This window comes from Drosophila subobscura, chromosome U (assembly GCF_008121235.1).
Source record: "Drosophila subobscura isolate 14011-0131.10 chromosome U, UCBerk_Dsub_1.0, whole genome shotgun sequence".
Taxonomy (NCBI): domain Eukaryota; kingdom Metazoa; phylum Arthropoda; class Insecta; order Diptera; family Drosophilidae; genus Drosophila; species Drosophila subobscura.
In genome coordinates, this window is record NC_048534.1 from 14,681,030 (window position 1) to 14,699,998 (window position 18,969).

The 18,969-nt window shown below is 36.2% G+C and overlaps 4 protein-coding genes across 6 annotated transcripts; 1 reads left to right on the forward strand and 3 right to left on the reverse strand.

Annotated features, from left to right (window-relative positions):
* Positions 1 to 482: 482 nt before the first annotated feature.
* LOC117902302 (tubulin polyglutamylase TTLL4) lies at positions 483 to 8,507 on the reverse strand. 3 transcript variants are annotated; one of them, XM_034813583.1, is made up of 11 exons: positions 8,497 to 8,507; positions 6,956 to 7,571; positions 5,843 to 6,660; positions 5,434 to 5,781; positions 5,017 to 5,374; positions 4,826 to 4,950; positions 4,322 to 4,761; positions 4,096 to 4,266; positions 3,756 to 4,034; positions 765 to 901; positions 483 to 703 (listed from the first exon to the last, which is right to left on the reverse strand). In XM_034813583.1, exons 2-10 carry the CDS (start codon positions 7,531 to 7,533, stop codon positions 827 to 829), a joined length of 3,192 nt encoding a protein of 1,063 aa, XP_034669474.1. In that variant the 5' UTR covers positions 7,534 to 7,571; positions 8,497 to 8,507; the 3' UTR covers positions 483 to 703; positions 765 to 826. The 3 variants fall into 3 exon arrangements, with proteins under 3 accessions (XP_034669474.1, XP_034669476.1, XP_034669475.1); XM_034813585.1 differs by lacking the exons at positions 6,956 to 7,571; positions 8,497 to 8,507 and adding exons at positions 7,860 to 8,049; positions 8,109 to 8,234; XM_034813584.1 differs by lacking the exons at positions 483 to 703; positions 765 to 901; positions 8,497 to 8,507 and adding an exon at positions 1,779 to 1,832 and having other exon boundaries at positions 6,956 to 7,614.
* A 134-nt stretch (positions 8,508 to 8,641) lies between these two features.
* On the reverse strand, positions 8,642 to 10,404 carry LOC117902307 (putative nuclease HARBI1). The gene is made up of 3 exons (XM_034813588.1): positions 10,047 to 10,404; positions 8,941 to 9,634; positions 8,642 to 8,869 (listed from the first exon to the last, which is right to left on the reverse strand). Exons 1-3 carry the CDS (start codon positions 10,368 to 10,370, stop codon positions 8,763 to 8,765), a joined length of 1,125 nt encoding a protein of 374 aa, XP_034669479.1. The 5' UTR covers positions 10,371 to 10,404; the 3' UTR covers positions 8,642 to 8,762.
* Positions 10,405 to 11,241: 837 nt separating this feature from the next.
* LOC117902305 lies at positions 11,242 to 14,186 on the forward strand. The gene is made up of 10 exons (XM_034813587.1): positions 11,242 to 11,402; positions 11,597 to 11,702; positions 11,762 to 11,853; positions 11,910 to 12,363; positions 12,435 to 12,553; positions 12,630 to 12,784; positions 13,305 to 13,367; positions 13,501 to 13,607; positions 13,710 to 13,824; positions 13,896 to 14,186. Exons 1-10 carry the CDS (start codon positions 11,245 to 11,247, stop codon positions 14,009 to 14,011), a joined length of 1,485 nt encoding a protein of 494 aa, XP_034669478.1. The 5' UTR covers positions 11,242 to 11,244; the 3' UTR covers positions 14,012 to 14,186.
* Positions 14,187 to 14,278: 92 nt separating this feature from the next.
* On the reverse strand, positions 14,279 to 16,488 carry LOC117902304 (thrombospondin type-1 domain-containing protein 4). Its single transcript, XM_034813586.1, has 6 exons — positions 16,393 to 16,488; positions 16,068 to 16,269; positions 15,820 to 16,001; positions 14,743 to 15,756; positions 14,517 to 14,667; positions 14,279 to 14,444 (listed from the first exon to the last, which is right to left on the reverse strand). The coding sequence occupies exons 1-6, from the start codon at positions 16,420 to 16,422 to the stop codon at positions 14,311 to 14,313; spliced, it is 1,713 nt and encodes a 570-aa protein (XP_034669477.1). The 5' UTR covers positions 16,423 to 16,488; the 3' UTR covers positions 14,279 to 14,310.
* Between the last annotated feature and the right edge of the window lie 2,481 nt (positions 16,489 to 18,969).

Consider the following 18,969-nt stretch of genomic DNA (forward strand, 5'->3'; position numbering starts at 1 on the left):
AAACGAGTATTAAACGTAGCCCAGCACGCCTACCTCAAAGGTAATGCCTTGGCGGCTCCTCCAACAGTGTCCAGATCAAGTCAATAAAGGCTGCACTCTCTAAGATTGGCACACAACGAGGCAACAGCGATCCCAGGAGTAGAACGATAAGCTAGAGGCGCTCCGTAGAGTGAAGTTATTTCTCCGCTCTTGAGGAACCTGGTCTTTAACGACCTTCTTCTTCAGTTGGGGAGGAGTGGATAAAAGATCATTGCCTATGCGGATTATCTAGCAGTACTGGTAACGAGCAAGCTCCTGCCCACAATCAGTGACCTTCTAGAATCTGCACTGGAAACGACCGCTAAATGGGCACAACAGAACGGTCTGGAGATCAAAAATAAAAGATACCGAGTTTCAAACTCCCAGCAATTGGTGGAATTGCGCCCTAAACCCCTTAAATGTAATGTTTTTCCAATAAAAACATTTAATAAATACTAGAACACTTAGTTGTAATAAATATAGCAATACAACATATAATTTTATTAATTCACTCCTATTTGGCGATTACTAATCATCTTACATAATATATAAATTTCTCAGAGGCTGAACACATCGAATACCTTTTAAGGCTTAAAACTAAATTTCAAAATTGGATCAAATTTATAATGGGCCAAACAGTATCTGTTCTAAGGGAAAGCTAGTGTTTTTGGTGTTTTTAATATGCCTACAAAGCAAAAAATGAAATATTTATTATTTTTTAAACGCATTTATATGAATAGTCTTACCATCCTCTTATCACAACGGTCTTTCTGCGCATTTAAATTAAGTTTTTGAATCGGTTGGGATCTTAAGCATTGTTGTCATCTTGTCGTACAGATATTACAGTCTTAAGATTGAGCTCTTCACAACTATCGTTCATGACCTATATTTAAATTAAATAAAAATTAAAGCATGAACACAACAAAATGTATGGATGATTAAAGTATAAATTTAAAAAATAAAATAACTATACTAGGGACTCAACAAAATTGAACACTTCTAAGAACTGTATAATATTTCTAGATTGTAGTATAAAACGAAACATCCTTGACCTCTCAAACCGTATATTACTTTTGGGTATTTCTCTGTCAATGTCCACCGAGATACAACAAAATTAAATAACATTTCAATATAATTCTGTTGCGATGTTATTATCAAAGGTAACTAATTTTCCCTGTTAACATACAACTCAAACATTTTTATGTGAAAACCTTTGTAAATAGGCAAAAGCTCACTTTTTTGGTATTTTTATAGTCATGCTTTATTTCACTAGGGTCAGAATGGATCATTATTATAGCCAGAATGAAGAAATTCTTTTGCAGTGACTAACCCCCACTCCCTCCAACAACTCCGATTATGTTTGCTCATTCCTCGTGTACCTTTAGTTTTGTATTGGCACAATGGTAACTTAAAGATAAGATCTAAGACCAACTTGGTTAACATTTTAACTTGCTATAATATGTAAATTGATTTCTTATAAGTCTGTTAAAGCCGACATATGGTTTTAAAATGCTCGGCAGTTCAGTATGTAGTCAAGTCCAAGACTTTCACTGTAAGGCTAAATGAAAGTATAAATACCATCTAAAACATTACGTATACATATGTATATATAAAGCGATATCACAATTAATTAACAAATCATTAATCAAATCACGTTTACATTTTTAGTATATAATAAATATATGAAATATTTTGATAACAGACATATGTTATTACTAAGGTAATTCTACTAACAAGTACAATTGCGACTACTAAGAATACGGTGGCAGCGAAAGTTACTTTAATATCCATCTCATCAATTTGATGAAGTATTCCTGGAATTTTACAATTACAAACAAAATAAATTGATTTATTTGGTTAATAGCGCTCAACAGAAGAATTAAAAAAAAACAAAACTTAGTTTCACGCAATACAAAGACAATTCGAAAGGAGAAATGGGTGACACTCCAAGAAGTACATGGTGCACTTACATTCGCTTCGTTCTTTCGTTTCTCATTCGAGTACGAGTCTAATTTTAAATATTATGCTCATCAGAAAGTGTTGGTTGTTGCTAATGACACAGATTATTCCCGTTTTAACGAGCTCAAATAAATGTATAAGTCAAATGGTATGTGTGCATCAGGAAATCTGGACTACTTGAAACTGAGACACTGCCGGGACCATTGAACTCATTTTTGTCGAAGCAACAAATATTAATTGAATGAAATGAAAACATAAATTAAGATGCATTTCTTATTTCATAAATTTATGACATACTATAAAATAGGGGTTGGCAAACGAGCGTAGGGGGCATATTTAATCAAAATTGGTACGGTTTTACTTTTAAAATGTTTGAACCTATTAAGCGTAGGGGCACTCTACGTGAGCTTAAGATCTTTGTAAACATTTTTTTTGTACATAATTATCTCTCTTCTTACACATCCGAAGAGGGCGCACACTGCACGAAACAGAGTTTGGGAGCGAAAGAGAATAAGAGCTGAGTTAAAGACTGCAAATGAATATATTTGTTCTTGCTATAATAATGATCCGATGGCACAGACTTTCGTGCTTTATGGGGAATTAAAGGATCCGAGCACTTGATTAAATCCTTTCACAGAAGTCTGGACACAACATTTGATTGCTCTAGTTCAATTAGTCTCTGGGAACTAGGTGACAAACAAGACGGGCTGACGGAGGGACGGAGAGACAGACAAACCTATATCGACTCTGCTGATCAAGAATATACGAAAATATGTACTTAGAGTGATATTAAAGTACTTAAATGTTCCTAAATGAAATTGTGTTGATGGCAACATCGAACGGATAAGTACAAAAATTAAATACTAAGTAAATAAAAGCCACATTTCAATCATTTAAAAACTGCTATAAAGTGTATGTAAAATGTCAGAAAGAATATCAAACGCTGCGCTTTGAAACAACTTGATCTCATTTTATAGACAAGACTATATTTATCTTAATATTGTACTTCGCCAATTACAGACTGGCAACATATTATTTGTTTACTAGCTATTTCTATCTACAGATGTTTGAGTTCTATAGATACGATTACTCAGTATCTGGTCAGTAGTTGTGACTTACGCTGGTAAAAGGCACGGCAACGCCAAATGAACGATTGCATAACACTCCAACATCCCTCAAAATTTAGCAAGAGTCAAGAATATTAAAGCTGATTTCAATGTTTCCCTTTTATTATTGTCAGGGCCGTGCCAAGGGGGAAGCAAAGGGTGCATTTGCACCGGGCGCCAACCTTTTTTTTACAACATATGTACATAAGTACACTTCCTTTAAAAAACTGTTTTATTTCCATCCATTGAAATAAATAATCGGACTTGCCCTATTAATCTAACACAAGAGGAAGAGACGTGCCCATAGTAACGTTTGGTTGGAGGCGCTGTTTTACAACTTCGCCCCGGTCGCAAATTTTCCTTGGCACAGCCTTGATTTTTTTTAGAAACAAACTAGTGGCTACATTTAAGATATGTGTAAATACCTATACGCACAGAGCAAATTATAAACTCAAATATAGAAATCAGCGTTCGCATTTACTACTCCGCAGCAGCAAGAGCAATACAAATATTGCTCGCGGTAGCGAGAGCAAAACCAAATACTGCGGAGTAGCGTAGCATTTCTAAACGCTAATGGACAAAAATAAACAAATTTCCGACCCTAACACGAGCCTTTAAACATATTTATATTTATATTTTATATTTATATGCTAATCATGGGAAAAAACTTACCTTTTTGTTTGGAGATGTTGGAACTTGAAGATGATATTTGTTTTGACAATAATCACGTAATAATGCGATGCCTTCCGCACGATTGTTTGCGTAGCGAGACTCCCAGGCATCTAACAGACGATTGTAATATCTTGGTGTATCATTGTATTTTAGGTACTTATGAGTTTGATCTGTTGGGAAGATACGTTCCAGTGGTGCACATCGCGCCAACTCATCTTCCGCAATGATGAGACATCGTACATCATCAGGCGTTAGGTTATCCAGAATGTCGTTAATGTACTATTCAAAAATGTTATATTTTGAAATGTTATTCTAAAAGGAACCTAAAAGATCTCCGAACCTCATTCCTATCTTCCATAGACTTTCGCGTGAATGTGTTATGCTTTTCCTTCTCTTCGCGAGATAAATAGTTTATGTAGAGTCGCTTATCGTAACACATTTGTGTGCCAGTTGGAAATGACAGTTCGGCAGCTAGCTCTTTCTGCTTCTCTTGAGATAATTTTGGAGGTACCTACAAGGTTTGGTTAGAGGAATGCTGATTTTAATAAGTCAATTTTATAGCTTACGTTATACAGTGCCGTGTTCAGCACACCTTGTACAAGGGGGGCCTTGACATGGGAGTCCAATGGCAATTCAGAGTGTAAACTTGGTGATATATTAACTTCTAATAGCCATGGGACTAAATCTGAATCCAAAATAACATCAAAGCCAAACAGCTCAAAGCAGCTGTATTTTGACTCTACATTGGCTCTAATCATACTATTTATACCATTCTCGCCAGCTATAATAGTCCGCAAGACTAAGCTTCTCAAGGCTTCCCACAGACAGTCTGTTCGAACCCCTCGGTTAGCTAAATATGTCCACAGAGACTTTATGGTCCACTTATGACCATGGCAGGCATTTACATCTTCATTTTTTGAGTAATTAGAAGAGAACTTGTTGATGCTATAATTTGTCAAATGCATGCACCTATCGCCTAATGTGTCTGTCCTGGAACTGTACTTTACTGTGGATACATAAATCAATCAAATCAAATATAATCCTCAAGGGGTTTTGCGGAAGGTACATACCTGATGCGAATCGAGCCAGCCCGTTGTGATACATGAAAACTCTCAACGGGTTAACGGAGGTAACGAGAACATAGAGACGCAAGTCAAACTTACTACCATTAATAAGTAGTGGACGTTCTATATACCTATAAAAAAAAACAAATAAATAAGAATTATTTAAACTGAATATTTCTGTAGATTGTTTGACATACTTTTGCACAATAAGTGGTCTTCGCTTTGGGATCTGTCCCCATCTATTTATTACGCGAATACCAGCTCCTCTTGCACTTGCCGGTGGCTTGATAATCCACTTGGTATTACGCTGTGAATATTTCGGCCAGTGACGGCGTAAAGCACATAGATCGTTGGGTATAATGTATGTCCGCGGCATGAAGCCAAACTCCTTGTTGCTGTGCTTGCCCATCTGCCTTTGCAAGTTTTTCCAGCAGGAATCCTTTCTGCCGATGCGAAAAGAGCCTGGCAGGTGGTTTATTTTCTGATATGAACGTATGGTCTTGAAACAAGGCGACCTTAAATGCTTGCCCCACACTCCCATCCAATCATTGGTCTCTGTAAATTTATAGACTTTAAATTGAATTTGCTTATAATAAAGTATGGAAAGGACTTACTCTTTAACATTCGCATTCCGCTGTTGGCTAGAATCAGGCGCACAACTTTTGGCATTATGTTGGTAACCCGCCATTTGAGCACTCTATGGAGTTCCGGCGGAACCCTTGGACCCTTTGATGTGTTCGATGAGAAAGACAAATACGGTGGTACGAAGGGAAACAAACTGGGTACCAGGAGCGACTCTGGATTCTTGAGGTCACCTTCAGAAGACTGAGCCGAAAAGCTAGAGCCGCTATGGGGGGATGAGAATCTATCCACAGAATGCGTAAGCTTATAGGCATGAGCCCGGTAGCCATCTTCAGCGTCGGATATCAAACTTTCCGTGTCGCTCTCGTCGAAATTCGAAACTAATAATTAAACATTAAAAATAGATTTCACATTGAAGGAAATAACTTTGAATATTCTTACTATTGTCTAAGTCGTCGTCATCGTCGAAATCCGGGTTCCGATCAGAGTCTGTGTGACTTCGATAGACTTCATCTTTGGATTCGGGCTCAACTAATAGAACAGCGGGAAAGTCGTCTTGCGGTTCCACCGATTTGGAGATTTGGTTTTTTAAGTTTAAATTGCGATGCGTCGCGTGCTGTTGCTTGCGCCCCATTCGCGGACTTTGAGTACTATACAACAAGACTCTGTGAACTGTGGGCAATGACTTTTTATTGGATGTTGTGGTTCCCTTGCTTCTTTTTTGATTAATGGGTAAACATGGCGGCGGCGACTGATCTAAAGGTTTCTCCGTACTTGAATTGTTGTTATTGGCTGAATCAACTCCTGAATAATCTATTGCACTCTTCTCAGACAATCTGAGACGACGATGTATCGGATCGAATTGAGTTTCTATGATAGCCTCGGAGTCGTACAAATCCAGATACTCTTCACCAGCCTTCTGCAGCAATGATTCAGGATAGTCTACAGCTTCTCCCCAACCATTGCAGCTATAATCGTTAGACAAATAATTACTGGGTAATTTTTCCTTTAGTACGTGTGATTCGAATGGCGAATCGTAGCCCGCACCCTTTGATGACTCTCTTTGACCGGCAGTAGTCACGTTACCATCACGCGGGTCTCGTCGACCTGAGGAGTTTTGAACTTCAGTCATTGGCAGTTTTCGGTTAGTTGTGAATGACGGAAGATTCGACACTTTTTCAGTTCCACGGTTATAAAAATATGAAAAATAGTGTTCGTAGTGCTGGTTACTCGTATGGTACTGGGTGGGTACTTCAGATCTGAAATATATTAATAAAAATAAAAACTAGTGTCACAAAAACAAACAAAAAATGGGTTTCTGAAAATATTGCAAGTATAAATGTTGTATGTATCGTTATGTATGTATGTACATATATGCATATGTGGTTTGTGTGTGCATTCAACGATTTTTTTTACTCAAAGTTATTTCTTGTTTAGGATTTAGGATCAGCGTATTTTAAGTGGACAACAACGCAACGAAATACTAGTGTGTTCGTGTATTGGAGGATTGTAATTACAAGCAGGACAAAAACAGAAAATTAATTTCAAAATTACAGTATAGAATCCCATGATGGATCTGGCGTAGAATTCAGGACGTTATTTCTGTCTGGAATATTTTCCAGATATTTAGTTCTACGTGTTATTCTTGCTTTCCAGCTCTTTTGTTCCTGTTCCTCGAAAATGTCTGATTTTAGCGCCCTTAGCTGATCTTTGCTCGCGTTATATTCACGCATATTGTGCTTTGTATCATTAAAATATTCTTCTGATTGACGAACTTCCTTATAGACATATCCTTGACTCTTTTTTGATGAAGCCCCACCGTTAGTACTTCGTTGATCGCCAAGTGTCTTTGTAAATACGTCAGAACAGTACGCTGAATCGAGCGGCCAATAGGCAGAAGTCTGACGGCAATTAGAGCTGGATATATCTTGGAGAAAGGCCTCCTTTGTAGATTCTTGGGTTGCTTGTAGATTTTGATTTTTCCGGCTCCAGCTACGACCACTTGTTTTTGCATTATTGTAATAATTCAATGTATTGTCCACACTACAGTAACGTGATGCTGATTTCTTGGTACTGTTGTTGTTAGTCAAATTTATATTATTTGTCAAGTAATAATCGCTGTTGTTACGCATGTCGAATTGTAGTCATTTAGTTATGAGGCGAAAGAAAACAATAGGCTGTCCTTTGATGCCGAAAATCAATACACACATGTATGTTTTATGCGCATATTATTCCTAAAATTAATTAATGCGTATGATTTATTGGAGCATATTTATAATTTGCCATAAAGATATCTGGGAATCAATTAAAGGTAAGACCATCGCCGATAATTTCAAATAAATACATACATTCATTGTACAATTAGCACAAATTGAAATGCATGTTTGATTTTTTTGGTTACCATTAAGACTCGAACTCATCGATTTCATACTATCAGGCCAAATTTACAAAAACTCACTTGATAAAAGATTTGTGGCCTTAACTTTTAGTGTTTGCCACTGTGGGAAGGGAGTCTGAAGGATGGCGCACTCTTAATCGCTGTGGTAATTCTTTTAGGCACTCCACGCATCTAATGTACTTTTGTATATAGGTCAGTGGCATGCATGTACACATGTAAACATTTAAAACGAGGTTGCAGGAAATCCAACCTAAAAACACGAGAACACAAATTAGTATGGTAAAGTTGGCAAAATGAATAAAGGTTTACCTAAAGATTCGATACTAAAGAAAACGGTAGAAATATAAACTAATTTTCAATATTTGTTGTTTAATAAATGTAAAAATGTTCCCCAAATTCTATAAATCAAAAAAACGCACACTAGACCAAATATACTTACAGACCCTCGGAAATATACCAAAATATACCCTCGCATTCTAAAAATATACTGTAAATATATGTATACCGTGAATCTTAAATTATTTTCCTCGATTTTGATGTTCTACTTGATATTACCCGCTTGCAAACACTGAAACAATAATTTAATCCTTCCGACTAGTACCACAAAACTACGCTACTGAAAAAGGTCAGTAGCTCAGCAGATAGATTTTTGTTTAATTCTTTATTGCTCGATGATTTTGTATACATATAAAGTGACCGTGTAAATAAAAAGTTCAGTTTTGTTGTGTAGTGTAGCAAAGAGCACATTAAATCTGTAAAGTTGTCTGTCAACACAAAATTAAGAAGAACGTTGTAAGACGCTGCTTAATACACAGTTTTGTTTGTTCTTTGTTTTTTTTCCCCTACATATGTCATCCACATCTTCTCCTCTCCCGAGGAATGCAACATTGAACATTGGAACATGTGCCAAGGAAAATTATTTTACTCAAAGCCTTTTAATGAAAATAGTACTTTTTACTTGCATCAAAAATGAGTTTTTATAAATTTCGTTCTACTGCTGTGTTCCCCAGGTGTTGGTATCCCATTTAAAGCATTAAAGGAATTAAATGGAGAAACACTGGTTTCCGTATCTAAAAAGAAGTTGTAAAAAAATGAATATACATAATATATATAGATATAAAGCTTAAAAATATGATCTTACCAATACTAGGGTCCGACCAATCCATTGCCATATTATGCAGTATGGCTAGGGCAGTAATTGTTTGCTTTACCGAAGCAAAAGATCCAATGACTTCACTCCCAAGAATACCAAATCGAAGCATCAATATATTAAGACATTTTCTCGCAGAGGCATACGTAACAGAATGGGCATGGTTATAAAGCTCTTCCGGTAAACTTTTTGGAAGCTTCTCTGGAGTGAAGAGGTACGAAGAACAAGAAAATGATTCGTTTCCCAATAGTATACGACCACGAAATTCATTTTGTTCGAACCGCTCTTTTATTTTTGATAAACAGAACATTTCTGTATCGGTGATTGGAGAACCTTCATCTAGTAGTCTTATGTCCAGATCTCTTATTTTATAATCCGCATCACAAACAAGTTGCATATGAACAATCTTTTTAGTGTTCGCTTGGGATCGCCTCACGTCATCTGTCGCATGAACTCTAGAATCTTTCGATTGAAATCTTACTCTTGTCTGAAGGAGTGTACCAATCACTTGCGGCATATTCGCTAACTCCTGAAACGAACGCATCATTCTCTCCTTTTCGGATAGTGTTGCCGGCATTCTTATGTAGCGCGATGCTTTCGACGATAACACAGAAGCTATGCGTCGAGTGATTTTTTTCAATGTTTTTAAGCTTACACCATGAACCATTGCTGTCAATTTTGGATGCTGTTGACAAAAAGAAAAATTCATACATATATTATAGGTCATATAAATAAATAGAAGACCTGTGGATGACCAATTTATCATGTACATGTAAGAGTACCCTTCGGATGGTTCCAGTGTGAATCGGTGTTTCATACTCTAAAAAATCTCCACCGTTCCGGCGGGATATGAATAGTGTGCAGAGGATATTATAATCTCTGGGAGCTAGGCTTCCAACAAGACTTTCGGATATATGTACATACATCAAGTAATAAACCATAGGTCTATAACATACTTTCAAGGCATGTTTTAAAATCAAAATAAATAAACTTGTTGATTCCCTTTAAATACATAAACATACAAACATATGTATGTACATTTGTCAGATGTACGTACATACATACATACATACATACATAGCTTCATGGATACACACCTCAGTTCCACCCCAAAAGCGAATTGCAGATAAAATTTGCAGGTCTATAGGAACTTGCTCTCTTTCCGTAGGCTCATAACAATCAATCTCGAGGTCATCCCGAACAATTTCAATAATACGACGAATGTTTTCCTTGGTGTACCGATATTTTCGTCGAAATTGGTGTTCGTTTAGATGACATAGTGGGTTAAATCGTTTATGCTGTTTCTTTCTTGAACTGTTACCCATTCCTTTAATTATTTCAGCCGAAAACTGAAATCTTCGAACGCTTTCGACGTATTGAAAGTCTTTTAAAGACCTTTCAAATGATTCTATGTCCTTCATATTTTAAATAATATTTATGTTATGTTTTTTTGTTTTCACCGCTACTATGAATTTTCAGTGGACCACAATATTAAATATCGATATTTTGTGTGTTAAATTATCGAATATAATTTATTAGTGCTGCCACTAGCCATAATACGAAAATGGTGGGGGGAAGGGGGCATTTGCGCCGGTCGAAAATATTTAGGCGCTCCGATTTTGAAATCCTACAAATTATAAATTCGATAGTTCTGGAACATTTTTGTATATTTAAAAGGGGGACATATTAGAAAATGGTTTTGAATAAACCATTGAGTAGTTTATTGTCAGTTCTGAAAGTGATTAAGAATGTTTATTACCTTCTTTTCCACTTTAAAGTTATGAAAAACATGAACATTTGAATAATTGGCCAATTTGGTTTAAGTGCTCGACAACATTTGTTATGAACAGAGCTTTGTCACGCCATTGCAATGCGTTGTCTTGAAAAGCTGCCCGTGGCCATATCTATGAACAGACTATACATATATTGCAGTTTTTCAATTTTCCTTTTATTCGATAGGATAAAACCATGGAAGTCTGGTCATAAAAAAGGAAAACAAATCTACAAAACATTTTTGTGAAGTTTTAAGCGATTCTAACTGTAAAGATAAAATATTATATACGGAAAAAAAGTGTACAAGATCACAGCTGCAGAGATAACTTAAAACCAGGGAGGAATGTTGTGAGCAGCGTCTAAAAACGCGTCGCTTCTTAAGTACCCAGCTTGACCAGCATTGTTGCCGCTAAAAAAAAAAAATCAACTTCTTGTTGCCTCATTCAACATCTTGCCTTTGATATAATATAATTTGTATGCTTTATATTTGTATTTCAGTATAACTAACGATTGACATCACATATGCAGTACTACATAGGCTCCAAGAAAATGATACGAAAGCCTAACAGTTATTGGAGTTGGCCGAAAGCAATAGTAGATTATATTAATTTATACTTTTGCCAGTGTTGCATACATGGATTCAAATACGTTGTCCAAAAAATGTTTACTTTTCTGGAGCGGTAAGTAAATACGAAATATCAATTTTGATTTTTTATTTAATGTAATGTAATGGTCGAAATAAGACAGTTTTAATGTATACAATTGCTGACGGATACGAATACGTAACACAACGTTCCTCCTCGTTTAAAATAGACCAGCCTCAATGTACATACATTCATAAGCACATCAACTCTAATTATTGCTTGTTTTATAGATTCCTTTGGCTTATTTTGTTGGGTGTGTCTATATATTTCTGTATTGTGGTTTGCCTATCTTCAATCGATCGTTACTACACCAAGAGTACACATATCGGACTGGAAGTAAAAAAATACAGTCTAAACATTGGCAAATGCTAAAAGTTTTTTTTTTCAAATTGTAGCGAAACTACCACTTTTGGAATACTACGATACCAAGTTTAACAGTATGCCCAATGCAACGAATTAATGAAAGTTTATTCAGTCACTACTGTCGGTAATAGTTACGCAACATTTTGCTTTCTTATTGACAATTTGATTAACGAGTTTCAGAAAGAATGGCATCAGAGGACAAAACAAAGACGAGTTTTGGGAATTTGTTGAAAATTTGGCAAATTCCACCTACAAAAATTTTCAAAACATTCCGGAAAGCGAGAACATAGATAAATTACTTAATATTCTCGGTATTAAACCAGCTTTATACATGGAGTTAATTTATAATCTTACCTATGACAGCTCTTACGAGCCCGTGGAAAAGCAACGAACCCGTAGTATCGATGGACAGATTAATATTCATGTACGTCAAGTTCTCACGGAGTACGGCTTGTGCTACTTAGGTAACTCTAAGCTGGGGGAAGAGTACAGTTCGCGGTACTTGATATTTGGAGTTTATCCTGAAGTTAACAAATATGAACAGACCCGAAGATTACTAAAGGCTCAGATTGGGTCGTTTTTTGAAAAGGACGTTGGCTTCACCTTATTGGGCTTTAGTAGCGAAGCTATAGATGTAAGTTCGTACATATTTTAGCATGATCCAATCATTTTCAATAAATACATTTTTGATTTAATTTTATTTAGAGCTATATACATTCAGCATTTGAGGTAATGAAGGTGGATAATAATTTTGGTTACACTGAAGAAGGAGTTGTCTACGATCCCGAAAGCGAAGAGATAATTGCAGAGGAAAACCTTGAGAAGCAAGTTTTGATATTTATTATGAACTTTTAAGCTTTACTTTTTAATTAATATTGTTGATTTTCTCCTATTTTATAGAGAAGCTACCATTAGACAAAGAAAATGTCGTTTCTATCACGAGTCAAATCTGACCCATTTTCCATTCTATACTAGAAATATTTGTCAGCAAGAATGTCGAATTAATCTTGCTTACAAAATTTGTAAATGTATTCCTCACTTTTATCCAAACCGCAGTAAGCAATCAAATATATTCACAACAATCAGGCACTCTCCGGTTGTTTGCGTTTCGTCAACATTGCTCGTTTTGTGATAACGGGAGCACTGTTGTTTGTGTGTTTAAACAGTAAATCGGAATGTTTTTCTAAAGTGAAAACCGGTGAATGCCTGAATATTTACTTAGACACGGGCATTTCCGCCGAAGACAACCGAATTATAAATGGTTCATAATCATCTCTTTTGTTTTTGTACCTATAGATATAGAGAAATGTATTAATTTGTATAATACAATGGCTTCATGGCATTCCTCAGTTGTTTGCGTGAGGAAGCTAAGGCATTTTCAAATTTAATTATTTCACATGCAAAATCTACTTTTTTGGTTGCAACATTTTTACCAAATCTGTTCCTTGCAATCAGTTTTAAAAACCTTTATTTTTTATGTTTGTTGGACATCAAAAGCGGAAATGCCGAGATATAACAAAACACATACGAAATAAATTACATATCAAAGTCATTTTCTTTTAAACTTATTTTTAGTTGCAAAACCTAAGCCAGTTTGCGATTATAAAATTCTTAAATCGTGTTTCCCCAGACATGCAAGTGAGTAACAAAATATTATATTCAATGAAATTAATTTGTTTTGTCATACAAATTCATAAAATTATACACGAATATTTTCAATATTTTTCATGCATGGTTTCTAAAGTATTTTATTGTATTGTTGACTGCACAGATTTTTTTCTTAAATTATACGAAGAAAATGGTTCCCATGAAAAGCCAGCGACATGCCACTGTGAACAGAACTGCCTTGATGCAGTAGTAACAACAAAAAGTGCTTTGGTAAGTTGACAAGGCTAACTATTTCGTATTTTCAATGCACTGGAGGATGTTAGTTCGTAATGGTGTACAAATACTTACATCCATATGTGCTCGTCATTTTAGCCAATGATAGGCTCGAAACAACTACTCGGAAGTATAGGAAGTGCTATTTCTATGAAAACTTGGCCGCAGAACCGGCTTAAGCGACAAGTTATATTTTCTTTTACTGATCTCTTGGGTAAGAAAACATTTTTACATTGTACACATAACAGATGGATAAGTAAATATTTACTTTTATGTTTCGTTTAGTTTCCATTGGAGGTACTGCAGGATTGTTTCTCGGATTTAGTGTTTTGGGTTTAGCCGAGCTTGTTTATTTTTTTACAATCCGATCAGTTTTTCAAATGCTTGGTTATAAAATATAATAGCCATATATACACCAGAGTGTATTGAAAGTGATACAAAAATTTGTTTGAATCCTCCTGCAAATAAATGTGTAACAAAAAATCATAGCACCTTCATTTTATCATGATGTTGCGCATGGAGATGGCTAAGATGGAAAGCTCAGAAATATCAGAAGGCAGATCATAAAAGAATTAATTAGCTTTATTAAAAGGAATATAAGTTATTAATAATAAAATTGTATTATAAATTACAGTGATTTTAATGGAAAATACTCTCAATTGTAAAAAGGTCATCTCTGCACCTCCACCTTATAATACCACTAAAATCCGCCTCCGCAAGAGGTACAACAATTTATTCGGTAGTAATCATAGCTACACAGCTTTCCTTCTGCAGCCCATTTACAGTTGGAAAGTTTATCGGTACACGTAGATGAAGAGTAATTTTGGTGATGCTCTGAAAAACGGTACAAAATTAAAAGCGTCACTTATTACAGAAAGAGAAATAGATAATTGTAATCTAATGTACCATCACAGTCTTGTGCATTGCAGCTACGAAATATTGGCTCCCTGGCCGCATACCGACATTTGGTTGAGTCACGTAAGCTATTCTGTGTTGCATCGTAGTCCAAGCATCTAACGCTGCGTCGCTGTGTTCCACCATTGCAAGTTTTGGTACACTGAAAAAATATATATGTATGTACATATGAGGATTCTATTTCACACATTAAATCAATTTATTAGTTGCTGTTTACCTTCGACCATTCAGAGTAATGCCAACGCGGAGCGCAGAAAGTAATTTCTCCCTCATCGTGGGAGCATTTTTCAAACGTTTGTGGTTTTAGCTCCAACTTGCACATTTTTTGATCGACAATTAATTTATTTTGTATGCATAGAACAACTCGGCTTCGTATAAGGTTGAAGCAATCTCCATTGCAAGATGACCAAGGGCCAACAAACCACTCGCCATATTCACAGCTGGGCTTAGCACAGGGTCGTCGATTTTCTGGAGTTTGGTTGGGATCACAGCGAACTGCACCCGCCTCGGATCGATCACAGAACACTGTACGATACTCGACGCCTAAGCCACACGTGGCAGAACAATACTGATTCCATTCAGATGTCAACCAGACCGCATTGTTGCTACTGCTACTGTTATCAATCATGATTCGTTGTCTCCGTGTACTATTCGCTGACTCGGAGTTAATGTGTAGGCGATACCGAGAAAGTTCACGACTTCGATTGTCTGGACACTCACATTGTTTTTGAGTGGGCGGCATCTCCTCCATACATGCTGTGCTATCAACGTGTATAACAGTTCCAGATGCTAGTTCTTGCAAGCAACTTACTTCACGACGTCTAAATGCCCTTTCTTTTAGGCAGCGACACTCGCCCCATTTCTCATAATGCCAATAGGCGGGGCATGGTTGAGTGTTGCAGTGCAATAGGTTCTCATTGACCACTGGCTTTTTAGAATGAATACACCGGCGCTGTGAATAATACCTTAAAAGATTTTCGCGAATGCAACGTACAATAGGCGCTTGTACACCACCACCGCAGGACTTCGTACAAGCACTAAACCCTACCACCTTCCAGGTAAAGTTACGGCGTCGCCCTGGACGTGAACTACTTGAAGTACTAGCGTCCTCCCCTCCAGATCGCAATAAACTATTATTATTCTCCCCAGAGAGCTCGTTCTCTTCAGAATCAGATATTATGGGAAGCATGTACTCATACTTTATACCTGGATTTCGATTGTTCCCAAATAACTAAAGAAATCAAAAGAATTATTTATGGTTAAAATTGAATGTAAGAGACTAAATTTTAAATACCAATAGCTCCAATGAGTCCCTTATTGGCCCAGAACTTGTTATCCATTCGGTAACTCCATCAGAGTTCTGGACTCCATCGATTCGGTGATAGTCAAATATGGTACCGAGCGCTTCATACGATCCGCTTTCCGACACATTGCTTTCGCTATTAACAATGTTTTGTTGCTGGGAAGTACGTAAAACTTTACACCGGCAATATTCGGTTTTTTAAGACCCGTCAAAAATGTGGAAATCATAAATATTTTTACCTAGCAAATTAACACTATTTCGTAACTCAGTTATGGATATATTCGAGGCTCCAGCTGGGATTGTAGCAACGTGAACCAAACCATCGTTTGGTTGTGGATCTTGAGTAAAAATTCTTGTTACCGGCCGGCATAGCAAACCTCCACAACTAACAGATCCACTGTGTGCATACGTTCCATTAATGGAACCATCAGCGTTAACGGCCTTTAAAGAAAAGCAATATATATACATTTTCAGTTGTATCACTAATAGAATGAAATGTTTCCAATAATTGCACAGTGTGACGAGTCCACTGTGCTTCCCAAAGTAGATCTCATTATATCTTACCAGCCATAACAGAGCTAGGTGCAGCAGCATCACAATTTAGTATGAAAAGATGGTAATTTAATGCTCTGAACGATTTGATGCAAATAAAGATTGTTTCTAGATAATAATAGATAGGATAGTTTATTTTCTGGACTAAATGTAAAAAATTGGCTTTCCAAACTCATTCCTAATATAAAGATTTTTGAAATCATGTTTGTGAATTTGAATACTTTTTTCTTTAGTTGAAGCTTGAAAGCTCGATGATCGGGCAATGCCCCGACTCTGTATACCCTATTTACAACTATATATTTTATGTAACACCATAATTGATATCGCAACAGACGACTACAATTTAGTAAATTTAAGTTGTCTGATGTATAACTGAATTTTCGGTTTTCTCGTTTCTTTAAAATTGTGGATGACACAGAAGGTCTCTTCTTGAGGGGTCGTTAGTGGAGTTTACAAATTTTGAAGCTAACTTAATACAGTGTGATGTCACAGGTATCTGCGCACAACATCCAATGCAAAAAACACTGTTTCCGTAAAATAGCTCTAGAATTTGTATGTGTGTAGTTCAACATTTGTTTAGGTTGTTTGGACTTTTCCTATTTACAAATATTCCGTTTTTTCACATTCCCGATCTGCTGGAATTGTACGTTTGTTGCATTTCACTCCGAAACGAATACTAATTTTGTAAAATGATTTATTTATTTAGAAAAGTTTTAGTAACAAAGGCATGGTAGACCAATCGGAATGGTATAGTCGATTCCTGCGTGCCTCGACAATAAAATACCCTCTACTCTGTTTCTATATGTTTCATCTTATAATTAAACTTAATTATTTGTTGTATATAAGTTTATTTAGATTTTCGAAACATGATTCAGTTTGATATCACATGACACTTCATACAACTGGCTGTATCGACTCGGCTTGATGCTGATGTATACACACTTTGTGGGATCGAAAACGTTTCTTTCTGTGCGTTACGCACATTGCTCCGACCACAAATATGTACAATATACCCTAATTACTCTTCAAGTACCGTTTATAAAAATAGTACAGTACTTTGGCACACACGTACAGCCATAGGCAAATATGCATTGGCAAAAAATTATAGTTTTTATTCATTTATGGCGGCGGAAGCATGTTGGTTTTGAAGACTGAACACGGATAGAAGGACATGGAAATATCAAATCGATTATTCTTTACTTATTTATACTTTAAAAATAATTTGGAAGAGCTTTCTTCAGTCTGTTACATACGTTAGTACGAAATGAACATGCCCTCAGAGGGTTAGGTATAAAGATATTCTCAAATTTTTTTAATTCATTTAGAACGTTTTCCAGTCTATGACGCACAACAAACATGGAACGGAAATTAATTGAAAAAATCAATTTACCACAATTAAAAATTGACCTCGTGAGCTATAATGTAGGTTCCCTTCAATTCAGTTGTGTGAGGAAGATAACTAATGTATTTATTTAATATGGGTTAACGTTTCTGCCTAAGTCTGGTGTTTCTTCTGCTTTAAAATTTGAAGATAGCCTCATAATGAATTTCATTATACCCGGGTTCTTAAAGAGTTAATGCTATATCTTAAAGAGCTATATCTATATAATAAGATATATAAGATTTGTGGTCGAAGAAATGTGTGTAACGCACAGAAGGAAACGTTTCATATATGTACATATGTAAATAAATTCATGTCCTCTTTTGATTTTTCGAATTTTACATTTAAAAATTTACAAATACATATAAATACCTTAAACATATTGCTTAAGCACATGGAGGCCGTACAGATGATTACCTGCAAAATAATTAAATGTGTAGACTAACCTTGCAGACACCGTCAACGCACAAAGCACGTCCCAATACATTTAGGCGATAATATTCCGCTGACCGTTTACAAGGTGTCCCATTAATAACAGATTCGCTCAAAGTTGCATAGTATTTTAGTCCCGATGGCATGCAGTTTAGTTCACACTCAGCGTCATCTAAAGCAAAAGTTTTAATGAATAATTTTAAGGAAACTATTAGCTATTAACTTTCAGCAGTACGAAATGTGATTCGCTATTGAATAGGATTTTATAGTCTTATAAGACTGAGATTAATACCGGCCAGCAAGCAGACAAACGAAGACACACATAGAGAATTCTTATTTAGGCTGGCTTTACGGCTTTATACCCGGAATACGAAGAGTAACGAGGAGGAACGTTGTGAGACTACGATTTTTGGACAGGTACTTAGACCTTTATGATTATTTTCGAATTTTCTAATTTTTATACATCTTTCAACCATGTACATCATTTCTCACACCAAATTGCAAGCGTGTGGTAAAGCAGATAGAGCGCGAGAGCAAAGCGGGATAAACGAAAGAAAGGCCGCTGCCGTTTTTCGACTAAATCTCTGGTTGGGCAACCCGACACATACCCTTTACATAAGGTTGCCAGCTATATCGATGGCCCTCAAAAAGTATGCCATTGTAAGCTTCACATTGAATAGCGCGAAAGCCTTTAGACTTCGCTGGGCATGGTATATCATTGCATAGCTGATAGCGTTTAAAGTAGCCGAAACAGGCATCACTTATAAATTGAGTTC

What these genes read in the sequence shown, in the direction of transcription:
- LOC117902302 (XM_034813583.1), bottom strand. Translation starts at nt 7,533, where the DNA reads ATGCGTAACAACAGCGATTATTACTTGACAAATAATATAAATTTGACT. An exon ending in TGACGACGACTTAGACAATA is followed by an intron (nt 5,782 to 5,842) that starts GTAAGAATATTC and finishes TTTAATTATTAG; the next exon opens with TTTCGAATTTCGACGAGAGC. An exon ending in CGGAATGCGAATGTTAAAGA is followed by an intron (nt 5,375 to 5,433) that starts GTAAGTCCTTTC and finishes ATAAATTTACAG; the next exon opens with AGACCAATGATTGGATGGGA.
- LOC117902307 (XM_034813588.1), bottom strand. Translation starts at nt 10,370, where the DNA reads ATGAAGGACATAGAATCATTTGAAAGGTCTTTAAAAGACTTTCAATAC. An exon ending in GCTTTTGGGGTGGAACTGAG is followed by an intron (nt 9,635 to 10,046) that starts GTGTGTATCCAT and finishes TTTTGTCAACAG; the next exon opens with CATCCAAAATTGACAGCAAT. An exon ending in TTGGTCGGACCCTAGTATTG is followed by an intron (nt 8,870 to 8,940) that starts GTAAGATCATAT and finishes ACTTCTTTTTAG; the next exon opens with ATACGGAAACCAGTGTTTCT.
- LOC117902305 (XM_034813587.1), top strand. Translation starts at nt 11,245, where the DNA reads ATGCAGTACTACATAGGCTCCAAGAAAATGATACGAAAGCCTAACAGT. An exon ending in GTGTTTCCCCAGACATGCAA is followed by an intron (nt 13,368 to 13,500) that starts GTGAGTAACAAA and finishes TTGACTGCACAG; the next exon opens with ATTTTTTTCTTAAATTATAC. An exon ending in TTCTTTTACTGATCTCTTGG is followed by an intron (nt 13,825 to 13,895) that starts GTAAGAAAACAT and finishes TGTTTCGTTTAG; the next exon opens with TTTCCATTGGAGGTACTGCA.
- LOC117902304 (XM_034813586.1), bottom strand. Translation starts at nt 16,422, where the DNA reads ATGCTGCTGCACCTAGCTCTGTTATGGCTG. An exon ending in ACCTAGCTCTGTTATGGCTG is followed by an intron (nt 16,270 to 16,392) that starts GTAAGATATAAT and finishes TTTTCTTTAAAG; the next exon opens with GCCGTTAACGCTGATGGTTC. An exon ending in CAATGCACAAGACTGTGATG is followed by an intron (nt 14,445 to 14,516) that starts GTACATTAGATT and finishes ACCGTTTTTCAG; the next exon opens with AGCATCACCAAAATTACTCT.